The sequence below is a fragment of the Falco rusticolus genome, chromosome 1 (genome assembly GCF_015220075.1).
Source record: "Falco rusticolus isolate bFalRus1 chromosome 1, bFalRus1.pri, whole genome shotgun sequence".
In the NCBI taxonomy this organism is placed as follows: Eukaryota; Metazoa; Chordata; class Aves; order Falconiformes; family Falconidae; genus Falco; species Falco rusticolus.
Genome location: NC_051187.1, coordinates 74,608,960 through 74,627,557, shown reverse-complemented (window position 1 = coordinate 74,627,557; position 18,598 = coordinate 74,608,960). Strand labels below are relative to the sequence as shown.

At 46.5% G+C, this 18,598-nt stretch overlaps 1 protein-coding gene across 3 annotated transcripts in view; it reads right to left on the bottom strand.

Annotated features, from left to right (window-relative positions):
• SLC2A9 (solute carrier family 2 member 9) overlaps nt 1–18,250 on the bottom strand; it is a 105,518-nt gene extending 87,268 nt beyond the window's left edge. For 2 of the 3 annotated variants that reach the window (XM_037384775.1, XM_037384786.1), the window contains exons 1-2: nt 11,488–11,619; nt 7,718–7,816 (exon numbers count right to left, since the gene is read on the bottom strand). In XM_037384775.1, the coding sequence (XP_037240672.1) occupies nt 7,718–7,816; nt 11,488–11,601 (213 nt within the window). In that variant the 5' untranslated portion in view covers nt 11,602–11,619. Of the gene's footprint in view, nt 1–7,717; nt 7,817–11,487; nt 11,620–13,490; nt 13,577–18,167 lie in introns of those variants that run through there. The other variant, XM_037384797.1, reaches the window with a different exon arrangement.
• Between the last annotated feature and the right edge of the window lie 348 nt (nt 18,251–18,598).

Here is an 18,598-nt window from a genome sequence, read left to right as displayed (position 1 = left end):
CACTCTCCACAACTACCGGAAAGGAGGCGGTAGCAAAGCTGGTGTCGGTCTCTTGTCTCAAGCAACAAGCAACAGGATGAGAGGAAATGGCCTCAGGTTGTGCCGGGGGAGGATGACAGTGGCTGTTGGGGAAAATTTCTTCACTGGAAGGGTGCTCAAGCATTGGAACACGCTGCCCAGTGGAAGCGCTTGAGTCACCATCCCTGGAGGTATTTACAAGACGTGTAGAGGTGGCACTTGGGGACACGGTTTAGTGTGGACTTGGCAGTGTTGGGTTTATGGCTGCACTTGTTGATCCCAAGGGTCTTTTCCAACCTAGATGATTCCATGATTCTAGGTTCCCTCCACTTGGGACCTCAGGTCCCCATCACCTCAACAAGAAGCTTGACACAGAAAGGGACTCTGGGGCACAATTCCCTCCCTCTTTTCACCTCCAGAAGGCTTTGCACGGGAGGCCCATCAGATGTACAGTCCTGCACATGCTGAACAGACAGAAACACGGCACCCATGTCGGTCTTGGTGGATATTCAGCAATGCTAAAGAAAGCTTTTGAGCTGTCTGGGTCTCAGGGCGTGCACTCATGCAGTACAGGCCACGTTTCTGGGAAGCACGATGCAGCACGCTGTACAGAGGGCTGTCCTGAACCATGGAAATATCTCAGGGGAGCGGAGAGACGCGGTCCCCGGCATGGCCTCTCCAGCTCCTTCACGTGCCCTTGCAGGGGGCAACTTGGTAACCAGAGACAGGAGCCGCCGGATCTTTCCCACCTGCACCAGGGACACAATTTGCATTTGGCTTAACCGTCAGTGTCTGCAGGGCTCAGTCCTGCCCCGCCAGAAGGAATCCGAGAGGAGCACAGGGAGGAGGAGTTTTGTCTATTGCCCAAGGGCTCCTAGCTCCTCTTTTCAAGACAGCTCGAAGTCAGACCACCCGGCCCAGAAAACTTTGCACCTCTCTACATAAGTCAGGGACATCCACCTGCAGTCCCCGTCTTCATTTCAGTTTTGGGGGGTGTCTGCTCGCTTGGTCAAGAAGCCCCTGGGGACTTGCTCCCGCCAGGCTGCTTTGTTCTTGGTGCGATGCCCAGGACCCGTTGAGTCGGGCGGTGGGGACAAAGGCTGGAACTTGCTGGGTGGGTGATGCTGTCCCAGCGGCTGTGACATCACCGAGGACGTGTCACAATGGGAGCTGTCTTCAGGGACATCACCAGGCAGCCCCACTGCAGTTTGCCTTCGGCGCTCGGTGAGTGCAGCATGCAGGGGGAAGGCTGGGCTGGGTGCGGGACGGGGCAGATGCCCAGGGCCTTTCTAACCCAGAGCGAGAGGCGAGCCCCTCAGGGCAGGGCACGGTACCGCCCTCGGGGCTGGGGCAGAGCTGCTGGGGGCTCCCGCTGGGGGCAGGTGCCCAGAGCGGCTTTGGGGATGGGACGGGTGCCTGTGGCTCCATGGGACGCTGTCCTGTGGCAGGGATGGGGCCTCGGGAGACTCTATGAGGACAGCCCGCAGCTCCCGCCGGTACAGTGCTCACAAACCCTGCCCTTGCTCCCTCGCACCTCCATCACCCCCTCTCCTACCGGCCCCCAGCTCCAGCCGGCTCCTGCCCCGCTCCCCCAGCCCCGCGCTCCCTCCCACCCAGCCCTGCTCAGCCCCCTTTTCTCCCACCTCCTCTAGGCCATGGCTGCGGCAATCGCCCTCATCCTGGCTATACTGGCCATGCAGCCCATGCAGAAGGGCCTTCACCACAGAGATACGGCCACGGACGAGCGGATGCGGCAGCGTAAGGCGTATCTGGATGAGCAGACGACTCGGGTGATGCAGGAGGTTGACCGGAGCAGGGGCACGTTCCTTCCCGCGTTGCAGCAGTGGCCGCTTTGGACTGTTGCGGGGGCCCTGGTGCTGCTCGTTAGCATCTGCTGGCTGGTCAGGAAAATGAAGCTTGCCTCTGGCAGCCGCAGTGAGCAGGACAGAAAGGAGGATGACAGGGAGGAGGAAGACCTCCATGGTGCACACAGCGGTGTCAGCTCTATGGCTGTGCCCACCCCACCGCCAATGCAGGAGCTGCCTGACACGTGCAAGGCCCTGAAGGAGCTGGTGGGTGACCTCCTTAAGGTCTGCCAGATACTGTGCAAGAGGAGTTTCATGCCAGAGCCGTACCCAGCCACTGGGGAGGAGGGTGCCCATGAAACCTGGAGTGTGCACGGGGACAGCATCACCTACCACCTGCCTGTGTTCCTGTGGCCACCCCCCGGGCACTCTTTCACCCTGGAGCCGGACACCACGGGGCAGCTGCCAGAAGAGCAGCCCAACATCCGTGTGGGGCTGGAGTGCGTGTGCTTGAGGCAGCAGCTGCTGGGAGACACACTGTGCTTTCTCCACCACCCCGAGGACCAGCTGCCGAGGGACCAGAGGTCGCCCCTCCTCCACACCCTCTGCACACACTCCTGCCTAGACGTGGAGAAAATCGTCTGCTGGACCCAAATGCTAGTAAAAACAGCCTGGCTGCTTTTGCCTGAGTCGCGCCACTGCCAGCTAACGCTGCTGCCCTCCTCCCAGTCCTGCAGGTTCCAGCTGACAACCGCCTCCAAGATGGACATCTGCACTGAAATGATTTTTGCGGTGTGGCAGGACAGCCAGGCTGAGCCTTGAGTAGGCGGAGGGAGGCCAGCTTCACCAGCAGCACGCCACGGCCAGAGAGCCACGCTGCTGTCGAAATGCTGCTTTGCAGGCACATGGCAAGGCGCACCCAGCAGGACAGTTTCCACCTCAGAGGTCTGCAGCTCTGCACCCGTCTCCTGGTGGTCACAGGCTTTTCCACCCGTGCCTGCGACCCTGAGGATCTCCTCTCATCTCTCAACGGTGGGGCCCGAGGGACAACTGCGGACACTGGCACAGAGAATCTGCTCACCCCAGAGACTGCCTGGGGAGTGCGTGCCGCAGCTCTGAGCAAGCTGGGCACGGACATGACACCGCCCGAGGGGAGCTCAGCATCACCGGCGTGTGGGGAATGTCCGCCGGTCCAGCTGGAGATGCCACTGCCGCTGAGGCTCCTGTTATCACCTGTAACAGCATGGGACCACCCATCCTGTTGGAAAGAGCTGTCTGAGTGTGCCTATGGAATACACTGGATGCTCTGTCTGGGTGTCCGTTTGCAGCTTGGCCTGTGTGTCTTTTGAAGAACTCTGCAGTTTCACTGCACATTTCATTGACTCTTTGGGCTCAGCTGTCCAGCCAGCTTTTAACCCAGCAAAGAGTTCACTTGTCCAAGCCACGAGCAGCCAGTTTCTCCGGGAGAATGCTGTGGGAGACGGTGTCAAAGGCTGTGCTAAAGTCCGGGTAGACAACATCCACAGTCCTTCCCTCATCCACTAAGCGGGTCACCTTGTCATAGAAGGAGATCAGGCCAGTCCAACGGGACCTGCCGATCACAAACCCATGCTGGCTGGGCCTGATCACCTGGCTGTCCTGTACGTGTCATAGGTATTAAATTATCCTGGGACAGGACTCAGCAGTATAAGCTTAACACTACATTTTCCCTGTTCAAACTAGGAATTTCAGACTTTAGGTATTCCAGCCTTGGACACATGGACTATTCAATTTGAGGACTTAGTTTGAAACACCACCTCTCCATCTGCAAAGTACCTAAGAAAGGTAGAGGTAGAATGTACCACTTACTGTCTTCCTTCTATCAAGTTTCTATTAGGTCTGTTATGCCCTCTATTGAAAGGAGGACAGGGATATTTCTCCCATCCTATCTTACATGTTTCTATACAAACATATATCTATACAGACAGAAAAAAGCATAAAAAAGAAGGAAAAAAAGTCAAGCTGGTGCTTAATCCATTTAGAAGAATCTCACAGTAAAACTCCAAATTAATCTGCCATTAAATCAAGTACATACAATAAATACATCTTATTCTTTAACATCAGTACTCAGACTATATTTAGATTTGGATATCTTCTTATTTATTTGAAGTTCATTTCTGATACTAATAAATACTAAAAGAACACATTTTTAGAACACTATTAGCATTTCTTGCTAATGATAATGGCTAAAAATAGTATGCAAATTATTCTCCCCTTGTGTTACGACTAATTGTCTCAGCATAGCTTTGTTATTTACAAGGAGACATAAAATAACTGCAAATATTCAAGAAAAGAAAGTACAAACTACTACAGTCAACAGTAGCAGATAAATGTGCTGGCATGTACCTCACCGGTGTCTTGATTCCCATTGCCAAGAAATGGGAAGCTAGTAACACATACGAGTTTTGAGAAATTGCACATGAAACATACCAAATCCACTGGATCTGAATCCACTAATTCTGTGGAAAGGCTCCTTTGGTATTTTAATCAGTTGTCTGAACAACACTAATGGCATAAAGCTGTATACAAAAATTATAGCCCCTAACCAAAGCCTACAAGGAATGGTAGCTGACTGATACCAGTATCTCATTTTGGGCTGCCTCAGCTCATCAAAGCACTAGTGCTGGGGTGGGAAATATAGATATAAAAATATCTATGCCTTATAAGTATAAGGGATATATTTTAAATACAGGAGAACATTTTCCTTGTCTTACCCATAGTTATGAAGGTTACTCACACACAGAAACAGCTACTGAACTGGCTGATGTAGCACTCTATACATTTTTGCAAGAGTCTTACCTTCCCTGTATCAGCTCTAAAAGGAATGCCAAGCTGCAGCCACCTGTGGGAAGGGGGCAAGCACCGCCCGGCAGTCAGTAGCAGGGACTTTGCTTCCCATACAGAGCACAAGGCACATCGTTGTTCTACAGACCTTGCCCGCAGTCAGTCCATGAAATGAATTGTAGAAATTCAGCTCAAAAAAAGACAGCTTCAATTGCATTTGTCTACTGCCAAATGCTCCCATATGTTTTTAACAAATTCTTGTAACTCTTTGAACAAGCTAATGGAGGCTTCTAATGCTGGTTTCTCATGTTGTCAGGTGCTATGGGCAGGGGGAAGCATACCTGCGGTGGGTCACTGCTCTTTCCCACAGAATAGCAGGGGGCTGAGTGCAAAGCAATTCTGCTCTGAGCAGAGCTGGTGCAGTTTATTCCCTTCTTGCAACAAAAAGGAAGTTGGACTGACTCCATGTTATGAGGTCACCTGCAGTGAAGTTCACTGGTGAGAACTGCAGGGGTACTCCCCTGTAATTTGATGAGCTGGCACAAGTTGCCACACCAAAAGGAAATGTACACATGAATTTACAAACAGTTCTTCCAATGCTTCAGTCATAAATGAACTTCCCCCCGCCCCAGCTCAGTCATTGTGCTGATATGTTCAGTTCCAGGATCCTGGAAACATCCCATATTTTAGTCATTATCAACCATTTATTCAATACCTCTCAAAGCATCATACAGTCCTTCTCTAAGGCTGGAGAAATTTAGACATCAAAAGGAACTGTAGTGAAGTAAATGGGGGCAGCAGATATCCAACATCCTACAGAGAGATGCTCATATAATGCAAGCTGTAAGCTGCATGTCACCAGAAGAAGTTATTTGTCCTACCAAGTTTATAAACGAAACTTAGCTCACAACTTCTAGGAATTACTGCATTCCCAATATAACCTCTTACAGGACTGCTGTTTACAGGTGCTCCCCTTTGGTCTACCTCAAGTCACCTCACATCGCTATTCCCAAAGGGTCGCCTTGCAGCAGACTGATTTGGTGACATTCAGGGGGAAAACAGATGGGGCAGAGGTTCCTTTTCTTGTGCTGCAAGAAGCACAGCTTTGGTATAGCTCGCTCCTCCCCACCACGGCTACCAGCAGAGCCCAGACTCTTCCCTTCAACCTAGTCACCACAGCTCTGGGGACAGGGACAGGAAGGTAGTCTGTCCTAGGCAAATGGATGATACAGATTAACCCTGGGACTAGAGGGGGGACCAGATGCCACACTGGTATTTTGCTCTTGAACTACACAGCTATGCATTCCCTGTCAGTAGGACTATTCTTAGCCCTAGCTAATGTGTGACAACATGAATAAGACAGACATAAAATGCTCAAACACTGAAACACCACAATGCAAAAAGGAGGACTTCATGCAAACCTGTCAACGGTATGATTGAAGCCATTACCACAGTGCCCGGTTTCAGTCCAAAATCAACAGAAAAGATTTCAAGCAAAAATGGACAATCCTGGAAGCGTTACTAACCACAACGCCTGGAATTTAGCATTTCTCATGGTATGGTTGCACCTCCATCCTCCCCACCCACACTCTGGTCATCACTATAATCTATCAAATGGCTCAAACCTAACCATTTGAGTGTTGCCAAAGAGCGCATCCTGTCATCCTTTCTTTCCTTTACTCCCGCAGAAAGTGACAGGATAGCCCTGACTACCAGGACAGTCCATTTTTTAAATGGCACTTAACACTTTAGAAATCAGATAATTCTCACCCCTCTGTTGACAGTACCGAGGCTGTGCAGGAAGAATGTCTACCATCAGAACAATCAATACCATTGCTCACAGAAATTCGGATTCCTGTTGATTTCTTCTAACCTATGTTTATCTTCTGACGAATGCGAGGTGAAGTGATACCCAGACATGTCATGCTAGAATAAATACCCAGTTTGTCCAACCCTGTGTTATTTGTACAAAAAGGAACAGGAACTTCCAAGAAAATTCCCAGAAGTTAAGAAGGGGGCAATTAGAGCTTCCAACAGAGTAAGCCTCTTCCTAGTTCTTCGGGTCATCAGTTTACCAAATAAAATACACGTATGAAACATCATTTAAAAAAAAAAAAATCTTCTTTCATTATTTGCATAAATATTGTATCCATCTTTAATTTAACCAACCTGCATAGGTGGAAACCTAACCACACGGTTTCATAAGAGATTTCCATAAAAGAAGGAGCTTAGCTTTGGAAAGGAACTGTTTCACAATAGCATTTCCACAGTTAGTTCCCAAAATTTACTAGCTACCTTTTCAAAATAGTGTTGCTTGCAACCCCACTGAATTGCTTACCTATGCTATGGTATATGCTTACCTATGCTATTACCCATTGCTATGCTTGACTGAATTGAGGATCTCTAGACAGCCAGTGTAAAACCCAAATGTTCCGAGTGCCGTTTGCGATAACTGATATTTTAATGAAATTCCCCCAAATACTGCACACTGATTTCACAGTACTCTATTCATCAAATCTATTCCATATGTTGCAGCCAACAGATGGTCAACACAGCAGTTTTGGACTCAGAACTAAACAAGGCATCACCACGAAACACAGAAGAAGAGGCCCATTATTTAAGATGATGCCAGAGGCATTATTTATAATGTCAGTACTGTGGGAATGAAATGTTGTGCAAACTTCCAGAACTGAATGAAGTGAACAGAAGTTGCTGAACATGTGCATAGAGCCACCAAGTACTCGCTAGTCATAAAGACAGACTATTAAAAATACCTTCTGCAAAAGTGTGCAAGAAGATTTAGTATTAAGTCTGGGCTTAGGGAGAATGAGAAGCAAACCACGTGCACTCTCTCACCTCAGCAGCAACATTTAGTTTCATGACAGCTACTGCAATTGTGCAAAACCCTCATGGACAGCAGAAAGAGGTTTTCAGGCAAAGGAAAGTTAACATATGAGATTTAACCTCTTTTACTACATCAAGATCATAAAAGCAGCATGTTGAGGAGTGCACACTAGCTGGACAAGGCTGCCCTCTACTGATACTAAATTGCAGTTTTGTCAGCCACTTACCGTTGCAGGAGCGTTCACCACTGAGAGATTGTAACCATAAAGAAAAGATGATCCGAAAGCACCAGTTAAAGAGGCAACAACAAGACTCCCAGACCAATTCTGAAAAACAAAGAAAGATGCAGCTGTTGTTAGTATACTTTAAATTAACGTGCCTCAGGTTTTAAACACTCTTTACACTATCTTGTATAGCTTCTGCAGGCATATATCCTTGCGGCAAAATAATACCCTGAAACACCTCCCCTTGCTGCGATGAGGAACAGTAAATTTGAGTGACAGCATCTCAGTTAACGTTTACCAAGGCATAAGTGAACATCTGAACTTCTTTCAACCTCACAGATTTTTGTGTAAGCAACCCAAAAAGTAAAATGCTGAAGAAGCACATTCTCAGGAAAGGTAACTTGGCAACATAGCACTAATGCAACAAAGCAAGTAGTTGTATATATTTGATGCAACAGGTCCGTGGGTAGACCTGACTTCTGTGAAAACCTGTCAGATCGTGTGCCCCCCAGTCCCGTGAGTATAAAGATTAGTGAAATTGTGACCAAAAAAGCAAAATTATGCCTACAAACTAGGTTTTGTAACCCAAATGCAACTCTCCAGCAGCAATTTGCTGACACACACACACTCTCTGGTGGAGATGCCATTTGCCCTTTTCCCCAGTGACACACCTGTACTTCTCCCTCCTCAGGTCTCTCCCCTCCATCCCCCTCATCCTGTTTTTAGCCCACCTATGCTAACAACTTCTTCCACATTAGCTGTTGAATAAAACGTAGGACTGCTTTTATTTGACAGATTTTGCATTTTCAGGGTCCTTTCCACCTTCCTCAGTATGACTTTCTGCCACTCAGTTCTCCTACTGGATTATCAGAGGGCATCAGAATTGACCGTTGCTATCCCCAAGAGATGTTAAAGTCAGTGTTTTGGTGGCTGGTCAGTTGTGAATGAAGTTTTGCAGATCATGGAAAACACCTCACTTTTCTTGACTTCTGAATGATAAAGTAGGTGGCTTTTTAACATGTTTTGAATAAAACAAAAACTGCTAAGAATCTAGAACTTCAGACACAGCTCACTGTCATTTTATGCCCAGCCTCATCACTCACTGAAGCATCAATCCTTTCTAAAGGAGAAAGGCCTGCTTGAGCAGGCTTAATAAACTCAGCTTCAGTTATATCACTTACAGCAGGCACAATGGGTTAATGAGTCAATAAATTCTGTCAGCTGCACAAAGCTGTATGTTCACTTTGGAAAACGAAGACGTGGAGCACGAACTAGGTTTTGTGTAACCAGCACATGGCATACAAGCAGTGATGATGGACTGAACAAGCTCCACCAGCATCACCAGCAGAGAAGGGCAAGTGAATGCACTGTGGTTGTTAGCATGTGCCAGAGCTGATGTTCCACACGATCGTTGTAGGCTCACTATGACCCATGAAGAAGGATGAGATTCTCAGGTGCCAGGGCAGAGACCACAGTGTACAACCCAGCAAAAGTGGGGTGCTCCACAGCTGCCCTGTGGAGCTCAAAACAAGCCCTGTGGGATAGCTGAGTGTTTTTAATTTCTTCCACATGATGCGGGACCTTTTAAAGACATTATACAGTTCATTAACCAGCCTGTTTTCAGTCAGGTCAGGAGGAAGTGTACGAGGGGGGAAAAAAAGCCTCATTAAGAAATATATCCTGTGGAGTTCGTTACATAAGCCAAATACAATTTCTTATTATTAGCCAGCTTCTTAAAATGAACCTGCCACACACACACAGAGCTTTGCACCATTACTTTGGTAGCAAAAAGTAGAAATGTTGACATAGGACTTTATTTAGCTTCTGGTGATAACACCTCATATTAGGTGTCCATTATTTCTCTATTATGTGCAAGTGTTCCTACACTTAGCAGAAGCTGCTACTACTTTGAACTATTAACACTGAGAATATTCCTGGACGTCTACCAGGCTGCTCCCAAAGGGTTCACAAATGGTAAGTGCAAGTTCACAAGTGCTGTGTGGTAATGTTGACGCAATATTGCTAAAGCGCTCTACTCTAACAGTGTTAGACCCATCAGAAAAATCCTGCAAACAGAACAATTCAGATCATACAGTGTAGTGGTTATTAAAAACTCCAGTGAATGCTTAAACCTCTCAGCGCTGGCAAATTATATGCACATGTGGCTAAGTGGAAGCTAAGGCAGGACAAATCACAAAGTGCTGCCAAATTAGAAAACTCCACATCTACTTTATTTTAAAATATCGCAAATAACCTACTTCAATACCAAGAATTTTTCAAGTATACAGCCCTCTGCAGAAAACCTCAGACTTAATTGATTCACAGTTCACAGTTCTTGGAACACGAACTTCAATTTCTCCATGACCTGTCTCCTCATTCTCCTTATACACTATTTTAAATATTTGCTCAGGCTTCAGCAACACCAGATAAAAGATGAAAGCATAATGAAGACAGAATGAAAAAAAAAAAAAAAAAAAAATAAAAATCTGTTGCTCAGACAAATATTAACCCTGTGACAACGTTAACAAAAAAAAAGGAAAAAACCACCCCCAAAAATCCAATGTGTTTTACAGTGACCAGGAAACAAGGTGGCAACCACGCCTCCTTTATAGGTGTTCCTTGACTTCACTGCCATCCGTGTGCTCATGCGTAGCAGCCACCAGCGCAAGGGCAGGTAGGTGTGACCGCCACCACAGCAGTAAGTGTTCAGGCAGGAAAGTTGCATGTCAGTTCACAGCAAAGACCTCCAGATACCTGGGAAGTGCTTACCTGTGAAAGTCCACAGTTTTGTTCTTACCACAGATCCCAGGGCACCATGCTCTACAAGATGCTTTTGCCAACTCCCATCCCAGCTCAGCATACACTGTAACATCACTGTCAACTACGATAAGTCTTAAATTGTCTTTTTTTTTTTTTTAAATGTATGACAGTTCGCATTTTGGTTTTCAAAACACGGTTTAGAATACTGTACTTTGGTTAGTTATAAACCCCTTCTCAGCCATAAGGAGTAAACATTGCACGCTCCTACGTGGAAGTTTTAATATTCTTAAACGGATATTTCTAAGACTCTCTACTGATATTGGGAAGCTGGAATTGGCGCACCTTACTCGCCACCCTTGAGGAGATGCAGCTGTAGGAGAGCAGCAGGTACCCCAGCACCGTTAAGCCCGGAGAAGGGCCGTGCCGGCAGGTGCGCGCGCGGACACGGGGCCCCGCCGGCTGCCCTGCCCTCGGCGCGGCGGCGGCGGGCGGGGAGCCGCCACCCCGCTCGCCCCGCGCTTGCCCTTGCCCCGGGGACCGGCCAGTCCCGGTGGTCTCGGGAGGCAGCGGGGGGGGCGGCCGGCGCCCCCGCCCTGCTCCGCTCCGCCCGCGGGGGCGGCTGCTCTCCCCGCGCAGCGGCGGCCGGCGCTGCCCTCCGCCCGTCCTCTGGGTCCCGGCGCGGCGGCCGCGGTATTTTAGCTCTGCCCCCGCGCCTGCCCGCCGCCGGCCTCTCTGCACCGGCACCAACAACTTCCCGAGCGGGGAAGGGCTCGGCGTCGCTCCGGCCCCCCCCGCCGCCGTGCGCCAGCCTCGCCGTTCCTCCCACCCCGCCGCGCCGGGAAAGGACTGAACTCAGCCCCCACCCCGGTTCCCCGTCCCCCAGGCGCGGGCAGCGCAGGCCGAGCTCCCCGCCCTACTGCCCGCTCCGCCGATGACACGCTGCTGAAACGGCGACGGTCACCTCCAAAACAAAACGGCCCGGGGGAGACGCCGCGCTGCCCCGCGCTACTTACGCTCCTGCCAGCGCGGCGGCGGCCGCCCCCCTTTCCCCGCGCCACCAGCGTGGCCGCCTCCGGCCCCGCCGCACGGTCCATGCCGCTACCGCCACGTGCGCAGCGGCCGCGCATCTCCGGCGGGCAGCGCGCGGGGCGCAGCGGGGGCGCGGCCGCGGGAGGCGGTGGCCGAGCGGGGGGGGGGCGGGGGGGGCGCCTGGCGCTCGGGGGGTGCCCGGGCCGGCTTTGCAGCGCCGGCCGCGGGGGGAGGCGGCTGCCGGGGGGGCAGGGAGTCCGTGCCCGGCGCACGCCGCCCCGGGGTGCGGGCGGGACGCAGGGGACGGAGGAGCGCGAGCTCACCTATCTGCCTGCTTGTACGTAACTTCAGCAAATGTGCGTGCCCGGCGCCGTGCGGGTGGTTTCCTGGCAGGACCCTTCCCTCAGCAGGGATTTACCCACCAGTGCGGGGAAATGTCACGATTGAGTGTCCCTCACGGCCTTCCACTGAGTGGCATGGGGGCTGGGGTCCACGGCTTGGAGTGGGTGGCTGCCGCGGCTGCGGTCTGGAAACCTGGGCTGCCTTTCTGTAGGCGAGACGCTAGAGTAAGGAGGGGAAGAGTTTTCCCGTGTTGCCGAGGCTGGCAAGTGAAGATACCACAAGCCTTGTAGCCAATTAAGACGTTAACCGCACGGCGCATGGATGTATGCCATACTACAGCTGTGTAACAGATGGTGATGAGACACGCTACCTGCGGAAGGTAAAAGCTGCTGCTATTATTTTTGAAGGTACCTATTTGCAAGCATGGGCATCTTGGCCTCCCCAGAGTTATACTACACCTTCAGGTTGGCAGTGGATGAGTATTAAGTGCATAAGGAACTATTCCCAGCTGGCTGCGGTTATATTGGTGTAAATCTGTGCTGTTGCCACTTCTGACAGGCTACGGACCTCACAGCTAGCTTAGAGCTCTCAAAGCCACAATAAGTAATGCCGTAAAGCACTGCAGGTTTGAAAGCAGTTTATGATGCAGCAACTTCAATGTGTCGTTGACTCAGATCAAGCTGAGCAGTATTTGAGTAGAAAGCCAGATGCTACTCATTAACATGTAAAATTATTGTACTTTTTGAGAAATGTCATCGTAGATAGGTGATCCAGACATAATTTGTAATGTCTTTGAATGATCATAAGCAGTAAAAGGGTCAAGTCAGGAGAATCAAGCCTCTAAAATGCATGGAGTGTATTTGAGATGAATCACACACCTGTATTTTATTTAGTTTCATTTAAAATTGTGCAGTGCAAGTAGTTCTGTTAGTACTCAAATACAAATAATATGTCTGCATGTGATTAATGCATACATAGTTTCTCACCTTAACACACTCCCATTTTTTGACCTTTTACAGCTGCTGTTAGGAAGTTACAGAAACTAAACACACGCTACTCTCTATACCCCTCAAATTTTCATCCCAGAAGCCTCCATTTGCTCAAGTCTCCATATTCCTATGGAAAGAAGCATAATTTTGCTCTTCTTGCGCATGTCAGAGCAGAAGGGCAAAAAGGGGAAGAACACACCAGCTTGTGGGTTCTGTATAAGAAAGGTATCAGAGACAAAATCAAAGCTTTTCTCCCACGAATAGATCCTCCAACAAATTCCTTCTGAAGGCACAGAAACTCTCCTTCAAAACTGGTACCACTGCTCTCAAATGACAGAGTCCCTCCCATAAAAGGGAGGGCTTTAGTCAAATCCCTAAAGTCAGGTAATCCCAGTATGATTTGCCTAAACCCTTTTTTGGGCTAGTTTAAAGTAGACATACATGTTAAAGAGAAACACAGGAGAAAATGAGAGTCCTGTGGTACCAGGTGCAGTGCAGGTACCAAAGGCAGAAAGGAAACAGCAGCATTCCTGCGTTCAAGACACTGAGCCTGCACCTGCAAGTATTCAGATAGGTTCCAAAAGTTATTTTTCTGCCTCCAGTCCCCCAAATAGCAAACAAATGTGTTGACAGAAGGTTTGGGGAATTCCACTCACCACTTTTTTCTTCACCACCTTATTTTCTTTCATCTCACCATTGCTTTGCTGTTTGCTCTCCATTCCGTTACCTCGTTAGGTGATAGCTGAGGAAGAAAAGAGGGAAAGTTGTGGTACTGTTCAGCTGATGCAGATTTCTTTTTTTAATAAATCATAAACCTGACCCAGGAAGGGACTTGACAAAGCCTATAAGAAGTCTAGCTACTCCCTTCAAAGTCAGATTCCTCATTCAGGAAGGCATTAGCAGCACCAAATTAGCAGCAATCGAAACGTACATGCTAACTGTGTTTAAGTAGTCTACTCAGAGGGCAGCATGCAGTAGTTCCTAGCCCCAACTAAGCAGTGAAGGGGAAAAAGCTGCAGTATCAGGCCCTTCAGTGAATGTGCTGTCTCTATTAGAATAGGAGCATCAGACCCATTGCAACTACAAAAGGAGTTTAGATAGTCAGGTGGAACTACTTTACTATCGCTGGGTTGCAGCCAGGACATCTGGATTAATTGGTGGTGTGATTCTAATGATTATTAGACCTTATAGTAGCTGGGGCATTGCCTGAATGCATTTGCAAAGGAGAGGTCCATTTATTTACTGCTCTGTATAGAAAATTCTTGCCTGAACATCCCCTTACATGCTTTAATAATGTTAAAGGACATTTTAATCATCATTTATTAAGAAACTAAACTGATTTCTGGAGTTCCAAAGAGGATGGATTATCTGTTATTTACACTGTGCTTCTTTGTATAGTCTTGGGCAGTCCATCAGTCTGTTCAGTTCATTTGGAATATGGGTTACCAAGTTCTTCTATCTCAACATCTTCAGATGACAGCACATTTCAAGATCTTTGCTTACTTGGTCATTATGGTATCAGTAGATCCAATCTTGGATGCAAGTTGTCTTGTAGACAAGAGTCTACAAGATAGCGAGCTATATAATACATGGGGAGTAACAGTCAATTTAGTGAAACAGCACATTGGAGTGGAAATTGTGTTGAGGCCATCACACAAACAATACATTTTCTAAGAAGAAATCCTGTCTGATAGAAGTACTGCCATTGGCAGTACTGGGGACATTATATCAAATGGTTCCAAGACATCAGGCTGAGCTTTTAAGTTAGAGAAGCTAGAGACATGACAGCATACTGTAAGTGCCGAAGCCAGAAAAATTACCTTCATCCCTCTTTACCTCCCAGTGCACTCAATACTAAAAACCTGCAAACAACTCCTTTTACTCTGCTGCAAAGGGCCTTTGTCAATCCCTGCTAAATTACTCTTCTAAAAGAGCTTTCAAGGCAAATGTATTTCACTTTCTAGGAGAGATGCTCAGTCTCATCAAACAGTTCACATGTCTCATATCACATTTAACAAGCATAGCAAAAAATAACATCAGACTGGCTCACTGCAGCTCCCACATGCTATACTGTATCTCATATATAGATAATGTGGATAATTAAATTAACGAAGGTTCCAATAAAGCACAAACAAAGTGTGATCAAACTGGAATTTAAGAGCTTACAAGACAAATAATGTATGGGGCGTAGCACTTGAACAGACAGCACAGGCTCAGTCAAGAACAGTCTGCCAAGCATCTAAAGAGACATAACGCAGCCTCACAGCTAAGCCACTAGGCAAGGATAACTTGTATCTACCTTCCCTCACGGCATTGTTTTTTATATGTCTGATTCTTTGTCTTGTTCTTTGAGCCATCTTTAAAATGCTCTTAAGATATGTCTCCTGTGTCTGGAAGGTTTAATTACTAGCAGTGCACCATCTGCAGAATTGTTCAGACTGAACTGTCCCTCCTGTTCCACTTGTTTTTGAACATATCCACTTGACTGTGGAAGAAGGCATGTTATGATATCCAGGACAGACATTCAATGTGATGCAAAAAAAAAAAAAAAAAAAGAAATCTGGGCTGAGGAGGGAGTAGAAATCACTGAAATCCTGCATGGATTTGTCAGTATTACTTTTGTAGTCTTACTGACTTGTGTGCAGGGAAGAGAGACATGATTACAGCAAGCGGGAACCCGGTCTTCAAATTGCAGTGTTTAACAAAATCTGAAGAAGTGAAGTTCCACTTAGGGGAATGAAAGTCTGAAATGTGCACTACTGCTGCTGCTAGCCGTTCATTGAAAGGTTTTAAAAGATGGGGTGGAAAAGTGTATTCCTTCCCCCTGAAGTTCATATTGCTAGTACCAGGTAAGTTGTTTAAATTGTGGATCCAAAAATATTCATTCATGATCCATTCTTTATTACGGAAGATTAGATCTTTCTGCTTCCTAGCTTCCACAGTTAGTCAGGAGGTGACCCATGAGTCAGGAATGGCTGATTTACGCCAGGCCAGGGGGCACCATCCGTTTCAGCATTATGATCAGAGCTACAGTTTGCTTACCTACTTATCCAGCAGTTTATTCAGCAATGAATGGGTTGACTTCATTAGTAGGACATGCAATCCGAGTCCTACAAATTGTTAGCCTTGGCAAGGATGGCTCAGCAGTTTGCGGAGCAGGAGCATTATGGCTGGCACAGCAAACTGACTTGAGGGAGGTGTGGATAAACCTACTGTAATCTAGGTAATCTAGGTTTGGTTCTGAACTTCTACAGAACATTCAGCATTCATTAACTGACGGCAAGTCAGGAAAAACAAAAGACATTGGAAAGCTGTTGTGTTCACAAGAAGCAAATATGCAAAGGGAGTTGTTTCAGATGAACTCAAATTTTAAATGGCCATATTTGTTATGTTAGATGACAAAATCATGAAGGAGTTGACCACCTCAGAAAAGCTAAGTTATAAGCCACAGTTACTAAAAAAAACCAAACCAAAACAAAAAAATCAACCCCAAAAACCAAAATAAGAAGTGTATAAGACCTGGAATAGATCAATTATTGTTGTTGTCCAGTCTGACCATAAAGCACTGTTTGGGCCAGTAGCCAGTGAAGGCCCATTTGCCATCTTGTTCAGATGTGCCTGGACTTACACCAAGTCACTGGTCACTCCAACTAAGGCACAACACAAGCAGGCTTCAGGCAGTTTATCAGCAATATAAAAGGTTATGCTGACAAAAATTCCTCATGATGGGCATATGCAGCTTCCATGTCTGTCTCCCGAATGCAAAATATATTACCTCTGTAGAAAGATTATGTCTGTGTCAACATTGTGCTACAATGGACAGGAAAATGTGTGAAGAGAAGCCTCCAGTGACAAAATTCACTTGTAATTATAAACCAGCACAGCCTCTCAGGAATGGAAAGGGACTGCTTTGCACTCCTCAGAGTAAACCTCTTTCAGGTGTAGCACAGAATAGTTTGGTATCTTTTAAATGGGAGAAAGACAAAAGAGAGACGACACTGCAGTATGGTGAATCACAAAGCTTTGGAAAAAATGGTGGTATAAAAATAACTGAGACAGACTCAGCAAGTCCTATTTGGCCATGGTAAACTGATATCTAATTGTACTGGAAATCGGTAGGTGCTTCAGAAGACCTTTATTGGTTGGGGGGTTTTTTGTTTGTTTGTTTTTTTTTCCTGATTCAGTACTAGAATTGTAATAAAAGAGGACAGAGGAGAAAAGTTCTGAATCTTACTTCTGTCCTGTAGCTTGTGTGCTGCTACCTTTTTTCCACTCACCTACAGCTGAAATTCTCCATGGGTGAACACTTGTACCTTTCAAAACAGGAGCTGTCCTTGCAATGTAACAGACAAGCTGAAGACCTCTCTGCTTGAAGCTAGATGCTTCTGTCATTAGTCTATCGCGTCTATTTCAATAAATGTGCTCCTCTCCCTGGTACTGTAAATCACACATATATACCCACACAAAATAAATCCACCATTGATTAATGAAAAGATTGATTAATGAGAGTATGCAGTGTGAAGAATACATTTCAAGTTTCTGTGTTGCCCAAATCAGGAACACTTTATGTATTAGATCTTGATTAAGTGACATAACTATCTGGTTAAAATAGGTGTTCTGGAACCCCATTAGAAACTGAAGGGATTACTTTCTTCTCAAGTAGTTCTGTTAAGCTAGATGTATTCTGGTGCAAATAATACTGTACTAGTCAATGTTTCTTATACTGCTTATGCAAAAAGTCAAACAGTCCCAATATTAAAATACCATTGCCGGAGTTAGGTGTGGCATGACTTTAATGGGGCACAGAGCATTTCTATGGTGCTGAACTATTTAGTAAGAGTTCTCAAATTATGTATTCTGATTCTTAAATTCTCAAATACTGTAGACCCCCCAACTTCCAGAAACACCTGTTCTTTTAAATAATCAGTTGACATAACATTAAAAAAAAAGTATGTCGCTTTTTCCCTCTATCTGTGGCATCAGTCCTAAAGTGTGTTTACAAGGTGATGAATTATTGTACCTGGATTTCAGTATTCCATACAAGTCACAATCTGATCTCTTATACTGAGAAGGGGAAAGACTGAATTTCTATTTCAAAATTAAATGCTTTGTGTGGGTTTTAAAAATATAAACTAGGGGAAAAAATAAAGTTATTTTCCATAGAAATCTAATAACCAGGAGAGGATCACGGGAAATTATTTGCTTACAATTTTCACAAAATTGGTTTATACCAAGATAAATGTTCCTCCCTCCCTGAATCAAACCCTTGAGAACATTGCCAAATTTGAGAAGTAGCTCCAAAGTATCAAGTCCAATTTCCAGGCGCTACTCACCACTTATCCAAAGTATTCTTCACTTCCAGCGGTTTCTCAAGTTCAAAGCAGTTCAGAAGCAGCCCTTGTCAGGGTTGCTACCGCAGCCCACTTCTCTGAAATAGGGACAGTTAAATTGCTGAATTAAATTTAAAGCCAGCTTTAACTCTTTTATACCTTTTCAGAAGTAATAAATGATTAACAGTTAAACCAAAGCATAGTATGATGCTTTAGCTGGAATTCATGCAATAATTCTTTCCTACTCAACTGAGAACAAACTGCCTTGTATGGCTGCAATACCATACAATAGGTCTTTGTTTCAGTCACCACACAATGTGAAAAAGCTTTGCTTCCCACATTCAAACCATCAGACTTTTGAAATGCAAGTGCCTAAGGCTAGGACTCGCATTCATATACTCTTACAGGATTACAAGTGACCAGGTGGAGGAACA